The sequence below is a fragment of the Cynoglossus semilaevis genome, chromosome 14, assembly GCF_000523025.1.
Source record: "Cynoglossus semilaevis isolate Cse_v1.0 chromosome 14, Cse_v1.0, whole genome shotgun sequence".
NCBI classification, from domain to species: Eukaryota; Metazoa; Chordata; class Actinopteri; order Pleuronectiformes; family Cynoglossidae; genus Cynoglossus; species Cynoglossus semilaevis.
The window spans coordinates 10,033,265-10,059,412 of record NC_024320.1 but is presented as its reverse complement, the minus strand read 5'-3'; the positions used below and the strand labels follow the sequence as shown (position 1 = coordinate 10,059,412).

General features: G+C 39.9%; 2 protein-coding genes across 4 annotated transcripts in view; one reads left to right on the top strand and one right to left on the bottom strand.

Annotated features, from left to right (window-relative positions):
* Positions 1-675: 675 nt before the first annotated feature.
* s100b (S100 calcium binding protein, beta (neural)) lies at positions 676-3,091 on the bottom strand. Of its 2 annotated transcripts, none has more exons than XM_008324964.3 (3): positions 2,931-3,091; positions 2,616-2,768; positions 676-1,675 (listed from the first exon to the last, which is right to left on the bottom strand). In XM_008324964.3, exons 2-3 carry the CDS (start codon positions 2,751-2,753, stop codon positions 1,526-1,528), a joined length of 288 nt encoding a protein of 95 aa, XP_008323186.1. In that variant the 5' UTR covers positions 2,754-2,768; positions 2,931-3,091; the 3' UTR covers positions 676-1,525. The 2 variants fall into 2 exon arrangements, with proteins under 2 accessions (XP_008323186.1, XP_008323187.1); XM_008324965.3 differs by having other exon boundaries at positions 676-1,672.
* Positions 3,092-14,684: 11,593 nt separating this feature from the next.
* LOC103389526 (SH3 domain-binding protein 4-A-like) overlaps positions 14,685-26,148 on the top strand; it is an 18,594-nt gene continuing 7,130 nt past the window's right edge. The window contains exons 1-3 of one of the 2 annotated variants that reach the window (XM_008324968.3): positions 14,685-15,420; positions 22,587-22,748; positions 22,879-25,199. In XM_008324968.3, the coding sequence (XP_008323190.1) occupies positions 22,625-22,748; positions 22,879-25,199 (2,445 nt within the window). In that variant the 5' untranslated portion in view covers positions 14,685-15,420; positions 22,587-22,624. Of the gene's footprint in view, positions 15,437-22,586; positions 22,749-22,878; positions 25,200-26,148 lie in introns of both variants that reach the window. The other variant, XM_008324967.3, reaches the window with a different exon arrangement.

Here is a 26,148-nt window from a genome sequence, read left to right as displayed (position 1 = left end):
GACATGAGTGTTATTTGGGCCACGTGGTGCCAAATATTGTAAGATGTTTGCCTTCACTCTGAGAAGATGGTGGTTCTCTGGTCCAACGCTGTAGACCAGCCCCAGATCTGACTTGGCTGGAACTCTTTTTAGTGACTTGGAGTTGGACTTGATACCCTGGAGACTAAACTAGCACCTCTTTGACTCTGATCTGGAGTCAGACTTGGACTTGACTCTGGTCTTTTTGATAAACTAGAATATGAAGATCATATATGTTTCAAAACTCGGGCAAAACTCACGGTCACTGGAGTCAATTAAAATCCCTGTCCTGATGTGAACTTGACACAAGTCAATCTTTTTTTTTTTTAGTTGAATCAGCGTTGTTTCTACGACCTGGACAATAGATCTTCAATTTGACTCAAATTATAAGCCTTTTTTGAGACTCAAATTCTGACTTAAAACTTTTGGGACTAGATTTAGAATATGTTAATGATTTTTGACTGCATTGTCAAAATGGAGTCTGATAGAAAAACCCTAAGGACTTGGGTCCATCTTTTCTTGACTTGAGTTTTGAAATTTGATTTGAATTTCCCGTGGACTGGTCGCAGAGTGGACAAAGATGCTGAGGATTTGAAAATTAAAAAAAATTCCACTGTCATTGTAACACAAGGGTTTCCAAAAAGCACAGTCAGCGTCTGTCGTTTTACAGGTCTACAGTTTATTATTTTAGTCTCACCAAAGAAACTGACAAACCTGCATCGAGCCTACATTCAAAATCACATCCATCCAAAACCTTGTTTTTGAAATGATAGGTAGTTTTAAGCCAGAGTTGGAGCAGGAAGCAAAACAACGGGAAATTGAATTTCTACCAAATCTACATTCAAAATCACACTCATGAAGTTGTTATTTGAAATAGTAGGTATTTTAGACCAAAGAGGAAGTGAGAGTTAAAACAAGACAACATTAATTTTCTACCAATCAGATTGAACTTGTTTGTAAATGATCACTTCCTGCTACACAGGAAGTGACAAGTTAGCAGCTAAATCTCCGAAAAAACAGGACATTTCAGAACACAAAACAATCTTCACATTCAATACTTGATAGTCAGCTTTCAAATGTATACATGTTTATTGTAGTTTTTGCTACTAGAAAGTCGAATAAGTGATTGTTGGATGATAAAACACTGTCCCTGTGTGCTAGGTTCTAATCTGCTGCTGTAAGGCACATACTGTAAAGGTGACTCATCTGACATGTTTTCACTGTGGTCTACACACATGAGTGAATGAGTTGGACATCTAACACTAAGTCAACTTTGTGACAGGCAGCCAGACTGGACTAATCAGCTTTGGCTATTGGCTGGATATGTGTTTTCCCACCATGCTCTGCTGTGGCTTCCTATCTCTCTTTCTCTCTCTCTCTCTCTCTCTCTCTTTCTCTCTCTCTCTCAGCTTTGCTTATTCCCTCCCTCTCTCTCTCATCTCTTGGTCTTTCTCTCTCCCTCTCTCTCTCATCTCTTGCTCTCTCTCCCTATCTCTCTCTCTCTTAATTACTCGTCCTCGTGTGCAAAGAAGTCGTGGCAACAGACAGTGACTATGGAGATGAATGTCATGAACTCCTGGAAATCACACTCCGAGTCGCCGTCCGTGTCCAGACCTTCCATCAGGCTGTCCAGAGAGGCCTGGTCTTTCACATGCTGCTGGGGGAGGGAGTGCAGGGTTCAGTTGGGGACACACACACACACACACACACACACGCCCTTTTCCCCAAAATGTTGTTACAGTCTTTTAGCCAAAACAAGGCTAATTTTCTGAACTTCTTTAGTAGCTACATATTTGTTTACGATAGCCTAACAGATATAGTTTTTTATGCTGTTTTGTTTTTTGTTAATGTTGTTAAACTGGACAGATTTGTGGTTTAGGTTTAAAAAAAAAAACTTAAATATTTATAAAAATATATCTCTATTAACCCCAGCAGGTGTAATACATGGATTTAATATGTTGGAAATACAAAATTGTGTACTATTCAGTGAGAACATAATTCAGTCACATTGTGAACACATATATCACAATGTGAATGTTATAAATCAAGTCATTGTCCAGTAGGTGAAATCTGAGACAGCCTTGACTCACTGATGACCAGCTGAGGTCATTGGCTGTAGTCCTATAGCACAGAGCACCTGCCATTTGAAAGAGCTGTACACCTCCAATGGCATTTTACGTAAACCTGAATTGGCACGTTTTTGTTTTTGTTTGACAAATGCAATCAGCTTTTAGATTGTCACAGACATTCTTACACTGACATCATATAAAGTTGGTCTCCACTAGGATTCCAACGGGAGCTGCGTATCCTTGGAGTTACAACAACATTTCCAGATCACTTACACAAGAAAACTGTGAGCCGAGGAGGGTAGCATCACTGCAGCGAATAATAATAACAACATTACATTATTACTGCGACTCATTAAAATGACTCTAAAATGATTGGATGTTTTTGAGGGAACTCGTCAAATTCTATCACAGCTGGTTTTAGACCCTTGAATAAAATCTTCCGTCTGATTGGTGTAGCCACTGCACTCTTATCTTTACTGCCTCAGCAGGGCACTTTTTAAATCTTTATTTGCCTCAGCTTCTCCTCACCGCCATTAATCCAGGCAGCTCCTCCTGAAGCAGCTCCTTCAGCTCGCTCTTCTTCAGCTTGTGTCTGTCCCCTTCCCTCTCCGAGTACTTCTGAAAGACTGCGATGATGGTGGCCATCGATGTCTCCAGGTCAGTCATCTTCAGCCGTTAGGTCTGAGTGAAGTGACCACATGGTGTGATGTCAGACTAATTTCTACTGTACTGTCTACTAAAATATGTCAGTAACATGGTTCACCTCACAGAAGACTGTGTGAACGTGTGTTAAATGAATAGACAGCGTTGGTTCTAAAACTGACCAATCGCTGCTGACCTTACCTCAGGGTCAGTCCCAGCACAAGTCCTGTGTCGTGTTTGCAGAAAGTCCAGGCTGATGATGATGATGATGATGCAGATGCATTTATACTGCTGCAGAGTGGTGGGTGGAGGTGTGGAGGTCAGCCAGCCTGTCAATCACACCGCTGACCAATCCTCTGTGTCCACTTCCCCTCACTCCACTATGAAACCCTGCTCTGGTCAGCACTGAGGAGGACCAGGTCTGACTCTCTCTCTCTCTCTCTCTCTCTCTCTCTCTCTCCCCACTCTCTCTCTCACCCACTCTCTCTAAACGGATAACAAAGTCAGGTCTGTCCCTGGCCGTGGGGGAATGTTTACTTTCTAATTTTACTTTTACAGTATATTAACTGTTGTCAGTCCATGTGTGACGTCCATAAATCTGTCAGCTCCTCGTTACTTCCTGTTGTTCTTTATATGTTGCACAGTGAGTTTTTGAATTTAAATCCAGAGTTTCGGAGGAAACGCAACAGCAGCCTCAGATAATTCATATTGAAATTGACTGTTTACAAACCAGTCAACATGTGACTGAAGCTATAAAACTCTGGCCTCAGTACACTTGGACATTTGTCCGGGCACAAAAATTCCTTCCATCCCAATCAGATCAGTATTTAGAATCTGAGCCACAAACCTAATCCAAAATACAGAATATATATTTGGGCTAATCATGTGGACAGAAGGCGGCCATTTAACTGAGACGTGACCCACATTTTGAATACCTATAAAATGAATATAAACTGTGAACTCTTAAATTCCATTTATCAATTGACACTGGTGAAAGTTATACTTGGAACCTTTCATTAAATTAAACATGAGCAGTGCTCTTGTCTTTAAAGCAGTTTTTATTATTATTATTTATTATTTCAGTCATTTTTATTTCACGGTTACGTTCCCTGAAAATAATCAGTATATGAGTCTGACAATGTTTTGTCAACATCCTTAATAAAAACTAAAAAATTTAACAGCAAGACCCTCTCACAAAATAAAAAAAATTAACAAAATTTTTTTTAAAAATCCTAAATCACCGTGCTGTTTATCTCCATTGGTCCAAAACACATTTATCTTTGTCCTGCTTTAATCTGGATCTGACCGTCCTGCTTGTGTTCCAGCATCTGCTTCAGCACAAAGGCCTGTTTCAGAGGAACTGGATGGTTACGCATGTTAATGAAGAAGCTCTTTTCACTGCCCAAGTTAGCCAGACGTGTGCCCTCTGCAGCCCAGAGAGAAGACTCGAACACTGCAGCTGCTTCTTAAAAAAAAACAAAAAAATCATCCTCACTATAAACACAAAACAAGGCTGTAAGAAAACTTGAGATGTCTTTTATTATTTTCTTCGAACTTATTTCGCACTATGAACATATGTGTCATCCTGAGCTGAAATATTGATTGTGTTAATCAGCGTCAGTGAATAAGAGTGAGGTTCTCAGCTCTGATGTCTGTGTCAGCAGTTATAACAACAGTCATTAGTATCACTGTAGCCACGACGTGCTACATTTTTGGGATGACTTCTTCCATCCTTCCTCCTGTTTCCTTGTATTGTTGGCTTCAGAGAACAGCATTGCATTGTGGGATGATAAACTGTTTCTTTGTCGGATGATAAATACACTCCTCACGCGGGTGAGCACACAACGTTTTTTTTGTCCGTCTGAAACACTGGAACTCTGTGCACAGAACGTGCTGGAACACAGCCAAAAATACTGGAAACTAAAGTTATGCAGCCGGGCGAGAGAGCATCATTTATCATTTTTCTCACTCTCTCTCTCTCGCTCTCTCTCTCACTTTGCTAAGTGTGTGTACAATATCATACGAGTCGGGCTAATTAATTATTTAGAATTAAATATAATTTACTGTATAGCGCACTGTTAGAGCAAATATTTGTTTATAATATTAGCCAGTTTGTTTGGTCAAATTTTTGGTGAGCCACAAATATGTTTTTTAAAATGGTAAGATTTTTTTAACATTAAAAAAGTAAAATCAATATTTTAAATGTAATCCTGAATTATTAATGAATTAATTAATCCTGTTATTCTAGTTCCTGTATTATTAATCCTGTATTATTAATAATGCAATCCTGTATGTATTTAAATGTATTTATATAAATTAAATCCTGAATTTAATTTATATAATGTTTTCATTTGGATTTTCTTTTTAAAAATATACATTTGTTTAGATAAAATATTTTAAATTAATTTGTACTCAGAAACGTTTTTACCAAAAAAAAAATTGCTTTATAAAAATAAATGTGAATGGGTTCACCCAAATAGTTTGGTAAATTTAAATAATTTTTTTTTTTAAACTATAAACAACCAATTAGAGGCAGCTGGAGCCAATCAGTCATTTGTTGCCCATGAAATCTTAATTGTTTTAATTAATGTTAATCAAATACAAACTAGCTTTTGAATTTGTTTTTAATGTAAAACTTTTTTACTTTTCTGGATGCCACCTACTGGTTTCTACCTTGTACTGCAGATTACCTGAGGTCATATGGTTTATTTTGTTAAAAGATTCTAGCAGACTCGACTTGAGTGTGTGACTGTAAAGGATCCCCCCGCCTTGTTGTGTCTTTGCACATATTTGCTCCAGGGAGACGTCGCCCTCAAACACTCTTCACAGAGACAGTCATGTTGCTGGAGCTCAGCTGTCGCCATGGTAACTCCACTTATGACCTCCTGCTGTTCTAAAGAAGGTTCGCCAGAGCAGTGAGTCACTCGGTCCCTGGCATCCCAGCATAATCTGAGATTATAGCATGGACAGGACCACACTTAAACACACACACACCCACACACACAGTGTCGTTTGCTGAACTTTTTTTCAACTTAGTGGGTAAAAATGTTCATTCATAATTGTTTGTTCTTTTAATTGATAAGGTATTTTAATCCAATCATGACATATTTAACCCCGTCGTCATCTGTTCAAGGTTTAAATCATGGATATTTGATAGGAAGTACGGATATTTTGGACATAAATAAATTCATATCAATATTAAAATACAGTATCATGTAGTGTTAGTCATTGTACTCAATGGCAACTAGAGGGCAGTAGTGTGTCGTGCTTAAGTCAGCCTGTCAAGTTTTATATTTGCAGTACATCATTACACCCATGACATACAGCCACAAATGGTGAAATGTTAGAGGAAACGTATCACAAAGAAGAGAAAAATATTGAAAATGAATTTAAAAGAATATTTAAAACTGGAGAAATGGAGGGAAAAAAGTCAAGATGATTAAAAATGACATTTCAAATGGGTGCTAATTAGTCAAATGACTCCTAATGCTGTCATTAAGTATATTTGTTTTAATTCAACAACACGATGTAAGTTGAATCAAAGTATCTCAATATTGATAAAATCTCAAATATTTCATAATTAATCTAATACTACATTATTACAGTGAAAAGCAAATGTGACATGGAAGTCATTTAAAAGTAAACGAGGAGTGTACTGTGTCATGTTGTGTTGGTCTTCAGTGATGCCGACCCCTGCCTGTGATTTCACATTTACCCATAGTTTGAGGAGAAGAAAGAAGTGGCAGTAATAGAACTTTAGGAATGCCATCTGCTGCTAAAACCCAACAAAGAAGAAACTGATGATGGGCGGAGGGACTTGATCACAAGCATACAGTACATATCATTATTAGGTTATATGCTGTTTGTTTACATTTTGAAATCCCATCACTTTTTGATCAAAATCAGGATGATTTCTGGATCTGAGAAGTGAAAACAAACCCCAGCTTCTTTCTGTTCTGCTGACTGCAGCTTCCATCACCAACACAATGTTGATGTTCTTCTCAGTGGTCACACAGTGACTGTGCTGTTGTGTGTCTCCCCCCGGGGCAGAGCGTATGAACTGGCTGGTGTGACTCGTGCTGTTCTCTACATTGTGTGTTCCCTGAGTTATGGCTCTAATTAAGACAGTCAGGTGAGATGTGAAGGTCATCTGTCGCTGCCTGGGGCTCACGGGATGTTTCGGAGGTTTCTCATCTCTTTATTTCTACTCCAGCCTTGTCAAACAACCATCATTTATCTCTGCAGGTTATTGTGTCTGGGAACAGCCCTTTAACTGTCCAACTTTTATTAAACCATGAGAATGAGTGACAAAGTGTCATAAATCGAAGGAAAAAAAAGTGTCTTCAGCTGCTTCACCAGTGTTCTACCTACAGGGCTCCGCGACTTACGTCACAGTTCAGTGCCTTGCTGCGACATTACTTGAAATTTCAACATTAAGTCAGAATTTACATATAATTACAGATTGCACATTCAGATATGACTGCGTTCAATAAAAAGCTATTTATGGGACTGAAAATGGTGTGACTTAGAAAACCGCAGAGTGACCAACTCATGTGGCTTCTCTTCTCTTTTAATCCCATAATCCTCTCCTTTCCTGCCACACTCTTAGTTCCACCTTCTCTCTCCATCAGATTACACATTCTTAGATCCAGTGTGAGGATTATAAATTAATATTATATATCATCATTTTTTGAAAACCATAAATTACTTTATATTTTTCCAATACAAAATCTCTGTATAATGAATGTTTATTACTTAAAACAAAACATAATTTTTGAATAAAAAATATGATATATTTATATATAATATTAATTTCCATTATTACATTGATTGATTGTACTATATATATATATATACATATATATATACACTGTGATTTGCAGTTTACTTGCACAGTTTGAATCATCCTGACAGATTCACATGAATCATGTGTCATGTCCCTGCATCATGAACAGTTTAAACCATGACATCAGAGAAAAATCAAGCGTTGAAAGCACTTCCTGTTCTAGTGAGAGCATGTCTTTATGGCACGAACATCCATGTTTCAGTAACGAGTAGTATTTTTTTATGTTTTTCCATCTATCCATCTATTTTCAGCCGCTTATCCGTTACCGGGTCGCGGGGGCAGCAGTCGCCACCCAAATCACACTGCACCGTACCAACGTAAGAGGTAAGAGAAATCATAACTTGAACCCATTAGACACTCGGACTGCACATGTTATGATGTGCATCACGTACCTTTTAATTGTTCAAATGATTAATGTACATATGTATTACATAACAGTTACTGTAAAAGTTGCCCCTTAAACACAGGGAAACACTTTCTCTACATTTGAATAGAGTCATTTAGGACTGAACGTTTCAGCTGTGATTAAATGACATAAATATTGCTCACTGTTGAAAAGACTCATTCACTGCTGTTATCTTCCTGCTCCAGTTTTCAGCCTTTTTCCCCCCAGTGGCTCAGGTTACCATGGGAAAACCCTGAGACCAGGGACTTACCGTAGGAGTAGTTGCTCTCCAGTGGAGTGGCTTATGGCACGGAGTCAGACATTCAAATGTGAAAAAAGGCTGGATCATTATTGAGCAGAATTACTTCTGTTCTACGACTCTCTTTCCTCTGCTCTGTCAGTGTGTGTGTGTGTGTGTGTGTGTGTTGATTTATGTTTGCTTTATGCTCCAGAACAGATTGAGCCCCAGGTCGCTGCACATTTATCTTTCCACCCGACTCCAGACCAGACTCTTACTGTGGAAAAAGAAAATGACCGGGTCCACCTTTAGGAACAATATGCTCTATGGTACTTTCTAAATTTTAGGCAAATTATTTCCAGTCATTAAAATAAATGAATGTAATACTCTAATAAGCAGTGACTTTTCTAAATGGACACAAAGTTACAACAAATACAAGTTTAACTTTGGGTTATTTCTCCTTTTCTATTTTTTTTATTTTTTTGCAAAAACTAATTGTTGTGGTTTTGGAAGTGGATTTTGAGTCTTTCTAGACTAGACTAAAATCTACGTTCCTTGTTTCCATTTGTGCTTTGAACAAAGTCGAGCTGTTTCAAATGATGCAGTATAGTTGCCGGGAACTGGCATTAGAAAACTGACTGTCTACTGACTACGAGATCATCTCAATCTTAACAATGTGTATTCCTGTGCATCAAGTTACCTTGGCATACAAAATAAGGAACGTATTTAAAGAGAAATATTATTTATTTATTTATTTTGTTTTAAAAACATAAGGAAATTACTAAGTAACCAAATCACAAAAGTGTTACTTTTTGTATGGTGTGTTTGTTAAAGAGAATGGGGTTCAAGGTTAGAGCCCTGTGGTACACCAAAGGTGCTGCCTGCAATAATTAGTCAATCGTTTTCTTTTCTTTTAAGAAGAAATATTTTCACAACTTAGCACAAAATATATCACATGTAGCTCTAGATTTTAAAATGGCTTCAGACAAGTGTAGTAAAACTGATTAAAAGTGAAGTTAAATCAGCACCAAATCAGCGCCAATGTTTTGAAAGTTGTTTTAGATACCAGGAATAAAAACAGAAATCTGCTAAAATTGTCCAGACAAACAATTGTGGGTGGCCTCACCAGCGTCTCAGTGGTGTCTGAGGAAGTCATAGATTGCCAGAATTTTTTTAATATTATTTTAATAATATGTTAGAAATGCTTTGCAAGGACAGAACCTGCTGCAGATGTAAGGTGTGTTTGTCTGACCATAGAAAAAGCTCTTTCATCTCAGTCTTTGCAAACGGCTACAGCCAAACAAAAAAACAAAAAAAACCAACACTTGAATAAATAATTTCCTGTGAGCAGGATGTTCCAGGATCCAGTGTGGATTCAAGCAGAAATGAGATATGATAATGTACATTTTAAATGCTTACAATAAGCAAGAACAAATAATAAATAAATAATTATGACTAGGTAAATTAGGGAACAAGTTAGAGAAAATGTTGTGGAAGTAGCTGTGAACTAGTCAAAGAGCTTAAAGGAATTTAGGCCATAGCCCATATGGTCCTGAAACCAAATTATAATTATCATCTCTGGCTACATTTGGCTGCAGGTCCAGACATAATTGAATGACATCTCTATTGTCTGCATATGGATTTAATGTTTTTTTTAATGCTTAACCTATTTTTATCTACCTATTCTCGAAAGTGCACGCTTTTGTTGACTGAAAAAACGGAATCCTTTTTGCAACAGTACATTTTCTTCCAGTTAAAGATTCATGTATTTAAATATTCACTGCATCTGCAATGAATCGAATCCCCGGCACCTCTTCCCACAACCAACCTGTGTGAGAATCAAACACGATCTCATTCTCATGCAAAGTGAGCTGTGCTGATAGAGAGTCTCTCTTTTTTTGGATAAAAACAGTGAATAGAAAAGCTCCTTTTCACATCCCGCAGCTCCCATTCACCACAACTGAATGCCTCCAACACTGGCCGTACCTCTAATAAGAGCTGAGAACCGCAGGGCAGCAACGGTTGCTCCAACAGAAAACACTGACCTCTCTATGCAAACTTATTGTGGCTTATCTTTTCTGTGACCGCCTGGAATCCAAACAGAAAACTTGATAAATATCAGAAAATTAAGAGCTGGATTCGGAATGTAAGATTATCACATTCCTCTGAAAAGTGTACAAATTTTATCTGAAAGTGAGAAATACACATTATTATACTGTTGCTATGTTAATTTTGTTCTAATAATAATGAGAAAGTACCAAGACTTGCAGGACCAGTGCAATATATAAAATGCAACAAGGCCCAGTCTGTACAGGTTCTCTATAGATTTGCAGAGAAAAAATGTTTTTTGATGTATATAATAGGATAAAAAGAGGAGAGTTGGTGTTCGTCATATCAGTGAACCCTCGCAATTTTTTCGAACCATTGGCTTTAAGGATTCTTCAAAGGGAAGAAATAATGCCAAAAATGATGATCTTTCCACGTATTTTATTTTCCTTTGTGATTTGTAATCTGTTTTCCTCTAAACAGGATTGTACCTTTACACATTCCACATGTTGTTCTGGGAAAAAAGAGAATCCAGTGAATCCAGTGATCCACTTGTGTTTATTGTTGGTATGTAATTAACCAAGCTAGAGGGGAAATAAGCGACAGATTTCAGGCTAGTAGCAACAAAGGCACTACTGAATTTTTAATGCTACACTTTGACGCCAATTGCAAGATGGGACTTCCATTTTCAAAAAAAACATCTAGTGTCATTTAATGTCTTTAAACTTCCAGATTCACAGTCAAGTTATAAGAAATGTCAATTATGGCTCTTTAAATTGGAGAGACTACCTGAAATATCTGATGGTGTAGAGGCAGTTTAAATATGTACATTTTAAATCAGTTTATTCTTGTTAATTGTGCGGTCTCTGTTCTATTCCCGATGTGAGGCGTCGAAATGAACGTTCCCCTAAAAATCATTGTTTTCCTGTAAAATCCCAGGGTGACTTTGGCACCTCTGAGCCCCTCACTGATCACAAACACACCCGACTGCCCTGCAGGAATATATCCTCTCTGCCGCTCACTCTGACACTGCTAAATAGAAAAATACAAGCGTGGTGCAGGGACAAATCACACAGCTTTCACTGGTGTGAAGCCGCCGCAGCGTTGATCACACTCTCAGAGCGTGGACATAAAGGTGAAGTTGTGACTGGGGTTTCCAGGAAATCCTTCAGGAGGTCCAGTGTGTTACTCACTTCAGGGTTAGACCTTGAAGACATACAGTGGTACCATCCTCTTACAAAACCTCCCAGTCACTGAGCTGTGCTTCAACCTCTCTGTGTGTGCCTTCTATAACAGGACGCTCTTTAGACGTGAAAACGTATTAGTGAAACATCAATCAGTAGGTTTCACTAAAGACCAGAAGAGGTGACACAGACGTGTTAGCAGGATTAGCTTAGCCCAGCATACTGTGGCTAATAAACTGACTGATATTTTAATAATTAGAGCCAAGGATTTGGGCTCTGAAATGTGTGGTTAGTTTTTCAAAATGAACCGTAAATTAGCATTTTGTACATCCTGGTTAAACTGAAGAGCTTCACAGGAAAACAAAGCTGTTTCTGGCAGTGGTCACTCACCTTAAACAGACCCAAACAATTCCTTCAGTTGCTTATATCCAGTGGAAAAACCCAATTCACCGAAATAAAAACCTGAGCGCCACCCACAGGCCAGGCGAGAGGAGGTTCACTTTCATGGTTGAAAAGTTTAAGTGGTGTGAATTTCAGCTTCATACAACAGAGGCTACAGAACTGGGACCCGTTTAATTACATGTTAATGCAGATTAGAAACAGTGCTGCACTTTTATAAATTTAATTAGGACAGAGCTTATTAATCTCAGCTGGAGAACAAGCAGCTTCTTCTCTCCACTCCAGCTGTTGCCTCTTTGTCTCATTAGCTGCCTTGTTGCAAAGTGTGACTGCAGCATTTTTTTTAAAGCTCCCTCAGGCATGAAGGCTTAAAGCGTGTGGCTCTCCAGCACTATTTGGTATCTTTTCTGTGGAGGTAAAAATCTGTTCTCCTCAGTGGAGCTGATCAAAGTTGATTTTCCCGTGTGCTCCGGTTTTGTTATCGATTCCTCTCAGGATCTAGCTTCAAGTCATCTGAAAGTGTTGTGTTGGAAACGAGACTGAAAACTCCAAGGAGAGACATGCTGGAACTGCTGTATTTTCAGATTTTGGGTGTGAAAATGTTTTTCTGGTGTCAGACATGTTCATGCCACTTTTATACAGCTACATCTCAGCATGGGTTCATTTGGGATTTTGATTCATGTGGGGTCTTGGTGCTTGGTTGTCTAGTCTGTGTCTACATTAGTAGAGCAAATTAAGGTCTATTCATTTTTTATTAGCAATACCACTAGCGTCTTCATCTAATGCAGAATTAACACTGGACATAACCAATAAACATCCACATTTGATCACTACTTATGATCAAATGTGGATGTGGATCATTACTTAGAAAAAAAGCCAACAACATACACAACAGAAAAAGACCTCCACTTATGATTTACCCCAGCAGTTTCCGAAACCTTTTCTGCCATGGACCGTTCTTCTACATCCCAACCAGGTTGATGGAAAAAAGCCACAACTTTACATATAAAGGCAACATGTTTAATAATGCCCATATGACCTGAACATATGGAATGTTGGGAATAAGGCTCGACCCAATTGCAACTAGAGAGACATGGATCAGGTGCAGCAGTTTATTCAAAATCCTAAAAACAAAACCTGACTGGATACAGGACCAGGCAGGAACAACAGGAGCTCAGCAGCATCAAACTCTAGACTCTGAACTATAACCTCCAAGCAGGAACAGAGCAGTGGCACATGGACCACAACATCACATGACACACCATGACCAACTACACCAAACACCACAATGACCCAACAATGACCCCCTGAGGGACACAGGTATATATACCCAGGCCACCAGGTGACACCAGTGAGACTGATGACAGAGACACAGGTGATTACCTCCACACAGAAAAACTGAAGGGAAACAGACAGACCTCACAAAAACAGACACATTGTTCTGTCAAGTGCAGTTTTAAATGTGCAATAGGTCAAAGGTGAGAGGGTTGGTAGTCCAACTCTCAGCTGTAGAAGCTGAAAAATGTTTTAGAATGTAGGGTTCCCCAGTTTAGATCTTTGAAAGGTCTACACTTCAAGACACCAAAATTCTCATTCATTATTGTGAGGATGAAAACAAGGAACTCTAAACCTAAATCGTTTTAACTCGCGTGAGCTGGAAAATGTAATGAGAAGTTACGAGATGGAGGAGAAACAGCTTCAGCCTCTGATAAGTGCAGAAAGTACGACCATGACCCGGGTCGAGAGTGTAGTGCTGGTATTTTGGCTAGTTTCATATTTAGCAGGATGGGTTTTTTCTTTAAAGGTCAACAGCTGACGGTGCATACTTTAAAGGCGGACGGGGCAAGAAACACTTGAGTCACTCTGTCAAACTGATGCAGTGAAAAGAAACAAAGGTCAAAACCGTTCCAAGGAACAGCAGTTGCTCTCTGCTGTGGAACTAGAAAATAGGTGTGAACTGTACGTTCATGTGGTTTTGCCTGAGACACAATGACCAATAAGATTTGAGTTTTGTATCCGTGCATTCATTTCTTGTCCTTTTCTTGAAAGAGCTAGCAGCTCTTCCTGTTATTCCACTCTTTATTACACTGACCGCGGGGATCCCAGCTGACTGCTGTTAAATAATGAAATTCTGAATGAACTCAGAGCCATTCACACAACATCTGAATCCACGGCGACTCGACAAATGCAGGCTCACGTGACTTTGTGAAACATATTTAAAGAGCTAAAGTTCTGTAATGTCATTAACACAAAGACTATTTATAGCAACTGTATACTGTATGTGGTAAAAATGATGACATTGTAGTTTTAGGTGCTATTGTTTGTGTAGCGTTCTCTTTCATACTGTACCTAACCTGCTGTGTCCTTATTGTTTCCTGTTTTGAATGAGTTCTAGAGGGAGTAGTGTTGAAACAGTACTCAGCAGGAGGAGACCAGGAGAAAGAGGAGCAACAAGGTGAGGGAGGAGAACAATACTTGGATCGACTTACACAATACTTGGTTTCCACGGGTTAAAAAATTAAACAAAAACAAAAAAACAAAACGTGTTGTTTTTTCTCTTCTACATTGTGCAACGTATAAACAAAAACCAGAATTAACCAGATTCACAAACACAAACTGGTGATTCAGCAGCCACTCCCCAATGCTGCACATGATGTACTGCAGGAGTCTTTATATTAAAATAATGTGGATTTTTTTAATGAAGTAAAGTAAAAACTAAATCTCCACAGACAAATACAGGCAAGAAAAAAAGTGTCGTATATCCTTACATGCCAATCAAAAAATAGTGAGCCAAAATATGATACAGGAAGAGGTCAAAAATACGAATAACAAAGACAACTTACAGTAGCAGCTGAAAGAGAGCTAAGAGTACTTTTCACAGTCAGGTTTATCTTTGTGTATTTGTCATTTTATTTTGTATTTTTGGAGCAGAAAACCATGTGCTGGGCCATTGTCCCCTGCTCCCATGTCAACTAATGGTCATGTTCAATCAACAATAGCAGGAATTATGGGTAATTATTGTAAGAACAACTTCAAACCCTGATTTAATAATCCAAAAAATGTTTCCAATAGTGCAAGTAGACTTTGACAAAATACTTCTTCTCTAGTGAGATTAAAATTATGTTTTGATATAAACAAAACATTTAAAAAACAAAGACCAACAAACTAAGACGAACTCGTCAATTCTCTCGTATAGACATTCGATTATATGATATTGTCAAGGTTAATGATTAATCGATTCTTTAATAGTCCGGTGATTTCGTTTTTATTATAAATGGGCGGTGCGTTTATACAATCCCGCCCTCTGTGACGTCACAGACTCTAATCCACCTCGGTCTCTCCCTGAGTCCTCCGCTCAGAAGGCAGCGAGTCCTTAGAGAAGGATCATCTTCATTTACTCCTCCTTTCTCTTCTCACCGTAAAAACTTGTTTCCTCTTCTTTTGTTTCCGCTCACTTCAAATATAATTTTGAAGTGTTATATTGTGTAAGGGGCAAATGACTCAAGGAAAAAGCGAGAAGAGCATGAAGAAGTGACGATTGGACGCATCTTCACCCCATTATTCTGAGGGTTCTGGCTTCCACCCAACGAGAGGTCAGTCTCAATTAAGGTAATTTTAAATTCACAACGTTTAATTACGTTTTTAAACCAATTATCCCAGAAGACATTTTATTCATTTCAAAGAGCGATATCAGGAGGGAAATTCGGCTTTACTCACATCACCGTGATACTACTATTTAACAATGTTTCTAGTAGCTATTGGTCTGGAGTGTTCTGTTATCATTCCTCAGTGTATTTTACGCCCCTAGTTGAACGTACTGTATAATTCAAGACTTGGTCATTAAAAAATGTTTACTTTTGATTTAAATCTGAATATTTTATAGCATCTCCCCAGTATTGATGCGCGATAGGTGAGCTCTGTCTTTATACCTTCATGTTTTCTGAATAATTAATTAATTATGAAGAACGCGCAGCTCTGCAGCAGCAGATGGAGGTGAAATGACTGGAGATGATAAGTTGACACTGTCACGTGGGCCTAAGAAGAAATGCACACTGGTTTTTGCGTGTCCGTGAGCCAATAAGGTCACCTGATAATCTGATAATCCTGTTTCCCTGTCTCTGGGTCTTTTTATTAAAGGTAGCGTATGATGACACTTTGTGGTTAATGTTTGTAAATACAGACAATGTCGTTGTCTCCTGCGCTACCTCAAGGGGGTGCTGTAAATAGAATAGTGGTGCCTTGGTCTATGATATAAAGGCAGTGGTACAACTTAAAGTCCTTTATAAATTGAATACTGTAACTTGGTTTTTCAGTGTGGGTCCACGGACCCCTGGTGGTCAATGGAGGTATTGCACTTGGTCCATGGCCTTGTAGTTTACTGTATTTGTCAGTGGTGGATGGTTGGCCTGTGGGGAAGCTTTTTGTTGACCAGGTTAATGAAATACACATTCTGCTCTCCGCAATAAAAGTAAACAATTATTTAAATGAAGAAAACTTATAACAAGGACACATGATCACCATACCAGACGAAAACGGACTATAATTTATATTTATAGTCAATTTAAAAATAAGAGTTGTCCCATATTGACAAGCAAACACCACACAATAGTCCACAGTTAATTTCTAGATGTAACAAAAACAACACAGAGAAGTTACCTACGCATACATTTGTCAAACATGCTGTCAACTTTTAAAGAGATTGTCCAATCATTAGGCAGAGAGCTCTACTTGTCATTGAAAGTGACATTTCTTGATTTATCCAATAACAGTCTAGCTCTTGCGGTGGCAAATAAAATATCCAAGTACTGCCTCAGAGCAAACTCTTTGTATATGCCACACAGGCGGTCGTCGTGGTCTACGTCCTCCAGGAGATGGTGGCCTTAAAATGGGGGATTACAGAGGACGGCTGACCATATTTTGGCCTAGAGCACCCAAATGGCTAGAGCCGACTCTGTGCTGTCCCATAAAAACCAACTGAAGCCCAGCATTAACAGGGTTTAACACAGTGGCATTTCAGAATACACTTCAGTCTGACTATGTAACGATAAACAGCTGATTCTTAATAGAAGAATAAATAAATGGGTCTCAACATGGTTTCAACAACATAGGAGAACTACTGACAAAAACTGCTGTCACTCAAGGAACTGTAACAAACACTTGACTAATCAATGACTGCGACAGTTGATGACATTCTCAGCAATCACGCTTCAAGACCTGTGTATGCGTTCAAACTGTGGACTGATGGCCTGCTGTGTCCTCCAGGTATTAGTAACATGTTATGATTGTGTTTGTCTAAATGAGCGGTTGAATAATGTTGCCGGTGTTGTCCTTCTTCCTTTCTTCTGTTTTTTTATGCTCCTTCACTATGGCTTGTCATTTTGCAGGTCTTCTACTAATTTCCTTTTTCTTACCTCGTGGCTCTCATGCTAATCTTTCAAACATTTGAAGCAACTCTTCCTTCCATTCCACTCTGTTCCCTTATCGCTCTTTTTTTTTTTTTTACATTTTAACTCCTAATCTCCCACTCCCCTGACATGAAAGTGACACTGAGCAGCCACACATACACACACAAAAACACATATACACACAAACCCATACATACCAGTTCATTACCACCCCTGGGCTGAGCCCTGAAAATTAGCATGTCATCGTTTTCAAGCTCGACGTGAAGGTGCTCTCTAGTTTTGAACGGCCACTCAGCACGACACACACACAGACACACGCAGCATGCATTTGAGAATTGCACTACTGCACAAACTGACAAATACGACACCTTACTTTGATCTGTATGCATGAGATTTCATGCAGCTGTGATAGACTAGTCGTCCACACAGACCACAGCTGTACAAACGCACTCAACCACCGGGCTGCAGTTCTGTAACCTAGAACATCATCATGTAAATACTCATCATGTCGTAGTCTCTATTTTGGACTTAATGCAAATAAAATGTATCGTGTGTTTTTATACAGACGTGGGCAGGTTCACATGTGATGAATTCATTACAGGGGGTCCTCAACCTACGCCGGGGTTCTGTCCCTAGCAACGACGTAACTCTGATTTTCATACATATCGCACATGTAGGAAAACCTGTGTAGCAAACAGCAATGAAGACCACACAGAAAGTGTGCTGTTGGAGTCTTTATTGCCCTCGACTCTTTGGTCTGACAAAACCTTGAAATTTAACACTGACAGCACTGACTACAAAAATGCTTGTGAGCCGTAATGAGAGGTAAAAAATATGTGGCGTATCACCATGAATGATGGAACAAGATTCTCTTCATTCATTTATATGGAGGAGGTGTGGCTACGTAACGTCGTAAACCGAGATCCGCCTGTAACTGGTTGACATTGACACCAACCAAAGGTTTTTAGGTTGACAAAGCGAGACAACCGTCAACAGTTGCATGAGACTTTTTTGTTTTCACACATTTTTCAAGACATATTTTTGGAACTTTCTGGTTTTTCAAAGTCACTAAGTGTCTCAGAAACTGTAGTAAACAGAGAGAAGAACAATTTATTTTAGCATTAATCACCAAGTTTTGACATATTGAACAGTAAATGGCCATATAAAAGTTTGAGAAACTCCATAAACCTTTAATAGACTATAAAGGAAACCAAAGTCATCAGCAATATCGTACTGATTATGGCCGTTACCCTGAGCTCCCACTTTGATTGTAAAGCTGAATAAACAGCATGTGATCAGCCTCAGTCAGAGGTGGAAACTCATACACACAGCTGTTCCCATAATGCTCTGTTTAATAAAATGTCACAGGCAAAAAAGATGGGATACATACAGGGAACAGCTGTGAATGCACCCACAGCAAATATACTATGACTGAAAGGTACATTTGTTTTTAGAATGGCAGGTGCTTGTATTCCTCCTTGTCATGCAGAAGGCTCCTGGTCAGATTTCAACTTATTCATCCAGCAAAGAAAAAAAAGGCAAATCAATAACTAGGCCACTAAAGAATTAAGTGATCAAAACAGAAGTGACCGTTGATGTCAATGGTTGGAAATCAAAAATAAATTACCAACTTTGATGCAAGACCTATTACCATCATATTCATATTATTCCATCCATCCATTTTCAACCGCTTATCCGTTACCAGGTCGTGGGGGCAGCAGTCTCCATGCCCACCACCCAAATCACACTGCACCGTACCAGCCCCCCTGAACCTTCCTGGTGAGTCCACTGGAAGGTACCAACCGCCCTAGCTGGGATTTGAACTTGCCCAGGAGGTGAACCCTGGGGTTCCACACCAATGACAGAGACATTGTCTCTGGGCCAAAGCGCCACTCAAACCTTAGTCACAACAGATAACCTCATATACATAACTAAAATGTAGATATAAGTGTGCCAAAATGACATGAAATGTGTAATATATGAGATATATTACCCTTTTTTTTGCCTCAGGCCAGGACCTGGACCCACCCAGTGTTATAGAAAACACATTTTATTACACTGCTGCAGGTTTTTTATTTTTGGGATGTTTGACATTTTCCTATTCCTTGCAGACCTGCTGATGACTGATCAGCAGACAAATTAAATGGAGATAAAATTGACCACTTGGCATTTGGTCAAGTGTGCCTCGAGGTCATGACTGGAGGAAATTCCTCCAAAACAATCAGACTCTCTCCTCCAATCCAACCTTCTCCTTCCTCAGGATAAATTTACGGGTAAATGAGGCAGATAAGTGCCGGGGTTTAGAGCCTCCTCCTCCTCCAGCTCTGTTCTGAGAGGAAATTGTCAGCTGCTGACAGTTCAAGGAATGATGTTAGTGCTCAGACGGCGGGAAAGGCATTCTAGAGTTGGACAATGGGTCAGCTTCAGGGCAGCAAGTTGTTTCTGGTACAACACTAAATGCAGTAATTTGACACTCGCATTTTGGCTTTTTTTTTTTTTTTAAACGTTTTTAGTTTTTTGACAGGGCAAATGTTTCTTCTTCAAAATGTGTTGTTAATCTGTTGTAATGGAGTGGATTGAGGACAAACTAAAAGCTTATTCTCCATTAGGGCAGCTTGCAGTGTTCACATCATTTATTTCAGTTTCTAAAGTGAAAGTGAATAAAATATTAATAATAACAGTCTACATATTACGTTATGAGATACAGTACAGCTAGGTAAAAGTCTGTACCTTCAGAACTGCCTACACTACTGTGGCCTCTAAGTGCTCTGCATTCAAATGTAAATCGTTTTTGATTTTAATAAAGCTGGAGACATTTCCACTTTAGAAAAAAAAGCCACAATATCGGTTCAGAATGTTTTATCTCACATCTGTAGCTGAGGCTTAGCAGTTGTGCCAGTATAAACTTTATTATTTGACAGTACATTGGCAGTTTGCTGAAGTTTTTTCTTCAGATAAAGACCATAAAAAGGGACAGAGTCATAAAAGTCCTCAAAGGTTCCTCAAGGAGTTTTTATGATGTTCTGTCAGTATATCTTTATATTTAAAGGATAGGGGATAAAACAAACCTGTGTCACCTTTATTCTCGTCTCCACAGTTACTCCCATTTAAATACCTGATTTTAGAGCTACGGAAACAAATCATCAAAGTTTTGTAATAGGAATTATTAAATTAGTCCACTGATTCTCTGGAGGAAGGATAATGCACCATACGTTTTCGACTGGGCTCCATCAACTCGTCCCCTTCTTTACCCTTTAAAACCTTATGAGACAAAAACAAGAAAAGGAACCGATGAACTCTCCGTGCTCCTGTGGCTGCTGCTTGGTTATTATAGTTATTATGGAGTCATTTATCCAGGGATTAGAACAAGCCCACTCTCTGATAATTAAACTTTCAGCTCCCCTATGTTATCCCTCCTCTCCACCCTGTCAGCGCTGACTGAATTAAGCTAATAATTTTACTGACTCTCTGATGTAAATGCACCTCTGGGCTAAAGACGCATCCGTGGTTTAAATGCTGTGAATGGAAAACCCACGAGCTCCTCAGCAGATTGTTACTCATCAAACTAAAATCTCTTTTTGGACTCTCCCCACCCTTTGATTCGATTTTCTCAGGCTCATAGTTAAATTAAAAGTCAATTAAAGTTAAAGGCTATACCAAATGTTGTACGAGTGTGGGAAAAATACACAATAGAAAACTATAATAGTGGCACAGTTATAGTTTCTGCCAGAAAAAGGTTGTATATATAAGAAAAAAGGCCACAGAAATCTGTTCATTTCTGCTTGGAGTTGTCAGTAAAGCATGAAGAATGTTTTGTGTTTTCTGGTTTTATTTCAGCCAAAGGTGTAAGGCACCTGGTCTAGACTAGCCTTCCAGGGCTCCTTCTTGTAACTAAGATAATTTTAGAGTTGTATTTTAATGAAAAACAGGTTCGCTAGAGACAAGCGCACACATCCGTAGTGTTGTGTATCAGGGGACCTTTATTTCAGGGTAGACAGCCCGGAACTGGGTCGAGTCACGTCAACTAATATCTGACATGCGTGGGGAAATGCTGTCAGTGCTTCCTGCAGCCCTAGTTTTTTAATTGGAGTTTTTATAAAGTGCTTATGTGGTGTCCTTTCCACACAACTTCAAGAAGGTGTTCTTCTGCAGAAGTCGTTTAGGAGCAGCCAGACTTCTCTCTGCTGCAGGCAGCACCATCTTCCACTCTCTTGTTCTACCTTCTTTCCCTCCTGCTCATGTCAGAGCTGTCTCCACCTCCTGCTGCATTTAATGAGGATCAAATCTGTACGATAATCAAACTGGGAGCAGGCTGCGTCTTTGTCTGCTGCCGTGGTATTGATTGCAGACCCACTGTTGCTGTTTGCTAAGTGCCCACTTTCCAAGAAGGAGGAAGGAGACAAAGAGGAGGGGGGAGGGGGGAGGCTTTACTGTGAAACATCAGAAAACAGGGAGGGTTGAAACAAAATGTCATTTCAGAGGAGATTTACTGTGAAAAAAAAAAAAAAAACTTTTGCTGTGTTGGTAAAACTTTTTGAACTCAGACAGGAACCTGTTAACTGAATATAACAGAAGGATACTGAAGGAGGAGTCCAGCCACTGAATATCTCTTAGTAGATCATGTACGGTGTGTGGGTTACAGATCGTTATGTTGTGGTTTGGTGATAAAGTGTCTTCCAGGGTTAAACAGACACATCACAGAGGTCTGATCGGGATTTCAGCCTAAATATTAGTGATTGGTAAAAGGTAATTACACGACAGCTCCTTCAGGCAGACTTTTAATCAGATTAAAATGGCCTTGTTAGTGTGCAAATGGAAATGTCCCTTCTGTTGTCACATCCTTTAGGACAAGGAGCGTGATTCCCGTCACTGAGGGCGACAGCGTTTTTTTTTTTAGCTTTTAACATTTTATTTATGCAAAATTTGTTAAGATTATTTTAAAAAGTGCCAGATTTATTCATCTCCCCATGCATCTCCCTGACCTTCATAGTTAACACCGTCTTGCATCACTTTCAGATCAGAGTTTTCCATTTCAATTTCTTTCACCCTGAAGAGTTTCCCTCCTCCTTTGAGCTCTCTGCATTGATTTAAAAAAAAGCTAAGATCTGAGCTTTATTTCCTAACGCACCCTTCAAACCCAGCTGCCTCAAGAAAACAGCAGGGACATTTTTGACTACATTATATGCCATCTGCATGTTGCTGGACTCTGGACCTGTACAGTTGTCCAGCTGCTTACTGACCTAAAAATTCAGTTTTCCACAACGTGTAGCATCAACTGAACACATGAAAGCAGATGAGTTTGAAAATTAGCTGCTTTACCATGACGAAGCTCTAAGTATTTATCGTTCTCCTAGATGAAAAACTTCAAGTGAGCGAGCGACCAGCACCAGCCATGGCTGCACATCGAATCGTTAAAGTAACCAACAACAACCACATCCTGCCTCGTTGTAAGTCCGAGGGGACTCTCATCGAGCTCGGTGAGGTTGGCACTGGAGCCACCCTCAATGATGTCAAAGGTCAGTGCAATGATTTAACGTTTGAACTGATGATTGTCATAAGAAACTGCTGATTTTATTCAGATAAACTTGTTATAGTTATAAGGAGATAAAATGAAGAGAATTGTTAATTTGGTGTGTTTTTTTCCAGTGCCTTCTCCTAGTGCCTTAAGGTTGGACACTTCCTTCTCCTATGGAACGGCACAGGAAGTTGTTGCCATAAAGGATTATTGCCCCAGCAGCTTCACCACCCTTAAGTTTTCCAAAGGTGACCACCTGTATGTTTTGGACACATCAGGGGGAGAGTGGTGGTACGCCCACAACAACACAGAGATGGGCTACATCCCAGCTGCCTACGTTCAACCAATCAACTTTAGAAACTCTTCACTAAGCGACAGTGGAATGATTGACAGTCTTGGAGAGGGGTACGAGGATGGCTCAAAGGAATTTGGGGGTTTAGGAGAGTGGACAGGAAGGACGTCACTGATTCACAACAACAACCCTTTTAGCTGCACATCACAACAAACCTTCAAAGACATTGGACTAAGGAACTCAACAGATCCTAATCTGTTTGACGCTGTGGCATCGCCATCCTCTTTCTCCGCCTTTAACACCAGCACAGTCAGTGGCTTCAGCAGCTGCCATGTTAACAGCACCATCCCCACCAGCCCAAACCAGTGTGGAGCCAACCTCCACAGGGATAATCCCTTTTTCAGGAGTAAACGTTCTCACAGTCTGTCCGAACTGTCTGTTCTTCAGGCACAATCCAATCCAACATTACCGTCTTCTGGATTTTTCACAGGTCTGAAGGCTCCCTCCCCAGAGCAGTTTCAAAGTAGGGAGGATTTTAGGGCTGCTTGGTTAAACCACAGGAAGCTTGCTAGGTCTTGTCATGACCTCCACTCTTTGGGCCAAAGTCCTGGGTGGGGCCAGACACAGCCAATAGAGACTAACATTGTGTGCATGTTGGACACTAATGGGGGAGTTGTTCAACTTCCAGACACCAATATCAATGTACACATTCCTGAGGGTCATGTTAGCCAGGGAGACCACCAGCAGATCTCCTTGAAAGCCCTACTAGACCCTCCACTGGAACTCAACACTGATCACTGCTCCTCCGTTAGCCCTATTGTGGAGATTAAGCTTAGCAACATGGAAACAAAGTCTTTCATCACGCTGGAGATGAAGGTTTCAGTGACAGTGAAGAAAGACAGTTGTACTAATACTGCACTGCTCTGTGTTCGTAGTGACTGTAAAGAAGGCCCTTACATGCCAATGCCTAATGCTTACATCTATAAAGATACAGTCCAAGTTCAGTTGGACAACCTGGAGCCCTGCATGTATTTGGCTGTTGTGGTCCAGTCACGGTACCTCAGCCATAACACATCAGTTTGGGATCATGTGCAAAGAAAAGTCACTCTGGGTGTGTATGGACCCAAGCACATCCACCCTTCTTTCAAGACAGTCGTAGCTATGTTTGGGCATGACTGCGCACCTAAGACCTTGCTGGTAGGTGAAGCGGGACGACAGGTCACTTCAAATCCACCAGTGGCCCTCCAGCTATGGGGGAAGCATCAGTTTTTACTGGGATACCCTCAGGACCTCCAGGTGGGATTGTACTCCAACATGTCCAACTACCAGGTAAAGGTAAACGAAGGTGCTGGGATGATCCGGGGATTTCAGGTTAAACTGGGTAAGGTCAGCAGGCTGTTGTACATGATAACATCGCTCACCCCCAACAACATCTCAGATTTTACCCTCAGGGTTCAAGTCAAAGACGCCCTCGACTGCATTATCACCCAGTTCTGTGTCCAAACACCACAGCCTCCTCCAAAAACAGGTTCAAGGACTACCGGTCAGAGAAGGTTCTTGAAAAAAAAGGAGGTGGATAAGATTGTCCTGTCACCTCTCGCTGTCACATCCAAGTTCCCAAAGTTTCAGGACCGCTGCATAACTAACCTGAAATTTGGAAAGTTGATCAAAACGGTGATCAGGCAGCACAAAAGCACCTATTTGTTGGAGTACAAAAAAGGGGACATTATTGCACTGCTGAGCGAGGAGAAGATCAAACTGCGAGGGCAGCTGAGGACCAAGGAATGGTACATTGGATATTACCAGGGAAAACTGGGCCTTGTTCACGCCAAGAATGTTTTGGTCCTAGGTAAAGTCAAGCCCATTTATTGGTGTGGGCCAGACCTGACCACCACTATGCTGTTGGAGCAAATCCTGAAGCCTTGCAAATTTCTCACATACATCTACGCAACTGTGAGGACTGTTTTGATGGAGAACGTAGGAAACTGGAGGGCGTTTGCAGAAGCCCTTGGGTTCGGTAATGTGTCATTGGATTATTTTTGCCGGACAGAACTGGACAATGAACCAGAAAAGGTTGCGTCAGTGCTGGAAAAACTCAAGGAGGAGTGTACGAATGGTGAGAACAAGGACAGGAAATCCTTCCAGAGGGAACTAATGATGGTAAGAACCCTAGTAGTTGGAAGTGTAGCTGTAACAGTTGGTTTGCATTTCAGGGGTACACTAGTGGCTATCAAGGCCATTGTAAACATATAATTCCAGTCATCTTAAAGTGATGTGATGTGTCCTGATCAAGGTTATTTTTCTGAATAGAGAAAAACAACCATGTGTGCCGTTCCCTTGTTGTTAAAGCTGCAGCACCAACCAAATTTATGCCAATTATGAAGTGATGCTGCAGAGAAACTGCCCTCAGTCCTGCGGTCTCTCAGCTGGATGCTGCATCATTAGCTAAGCTTTGTTAGAGCCGAAAACAAGCGCAATCTAATTTCCAAAACAGCGGTTGTCACTTCTTGTTTTATTCATTAATGTTCATCTCTGGGCGTTTCAATGGTTTAAAGGCATAGAAGGTGAACCTAAAATCAAACCTTCTGCTCTAGTGTGGCTTGACTGTCTTATTTATTTGCTGGCCAATGTTGCTAATGTTTAAAACTCAACAAACATAAAGACTTTCTAAGTCTCTATGTTCATTTATTACAATGTTAAACAGCTTGACTTCACCTGAAGTGTTTGGTGGTGTGAAAACCCAGGATTGTAAAACTGTGCAGTGTGAAGACTGGAGCTAGACAAGAAGGTTCTGTTGATTTACTCTCACAGAAATAAAAGAAATAACAGCGGTATTTTCAGGCAAAACAACTGAGTCAAGTGCAATTTTCTTCTGTCACAGTGCAGACACCCCGAGGGAGAAAAATAGCCCTGAAGCACTTTTCCTATCTCAATGCCAATATTCAAAAGTACTTCAGTAAAATACATTTATCCAAATGATGTTTACGCAGGCGGAGCTGATGAAGCGTGCACTGGCTTTGGTCTCAGCGCTGCCTGTGGAGCAGCTGCCACAGAAGTGGCTGGTGGGGTAAAAAAGAAAAGAATATTATTTAGTTTTTGAAAAAAAACA

Excerpts from the sequence above, each read along its gene's own strand:
- s100b (XM_008324964.3), bottom strand. The coding sequence starts at position 2,753 with ATGACTGACCTGGAGACATCGATGGCCACCATCATCGCAGTCTTTCAG. Across the intron at positions 1,676-2,615 it reads AGCTGCCTGGATTAATGGCG|CAGCATGTGAAAGACCAGGC; the intron begins GTGAGGAGAAGC and ends TCCCTCCCCCAG.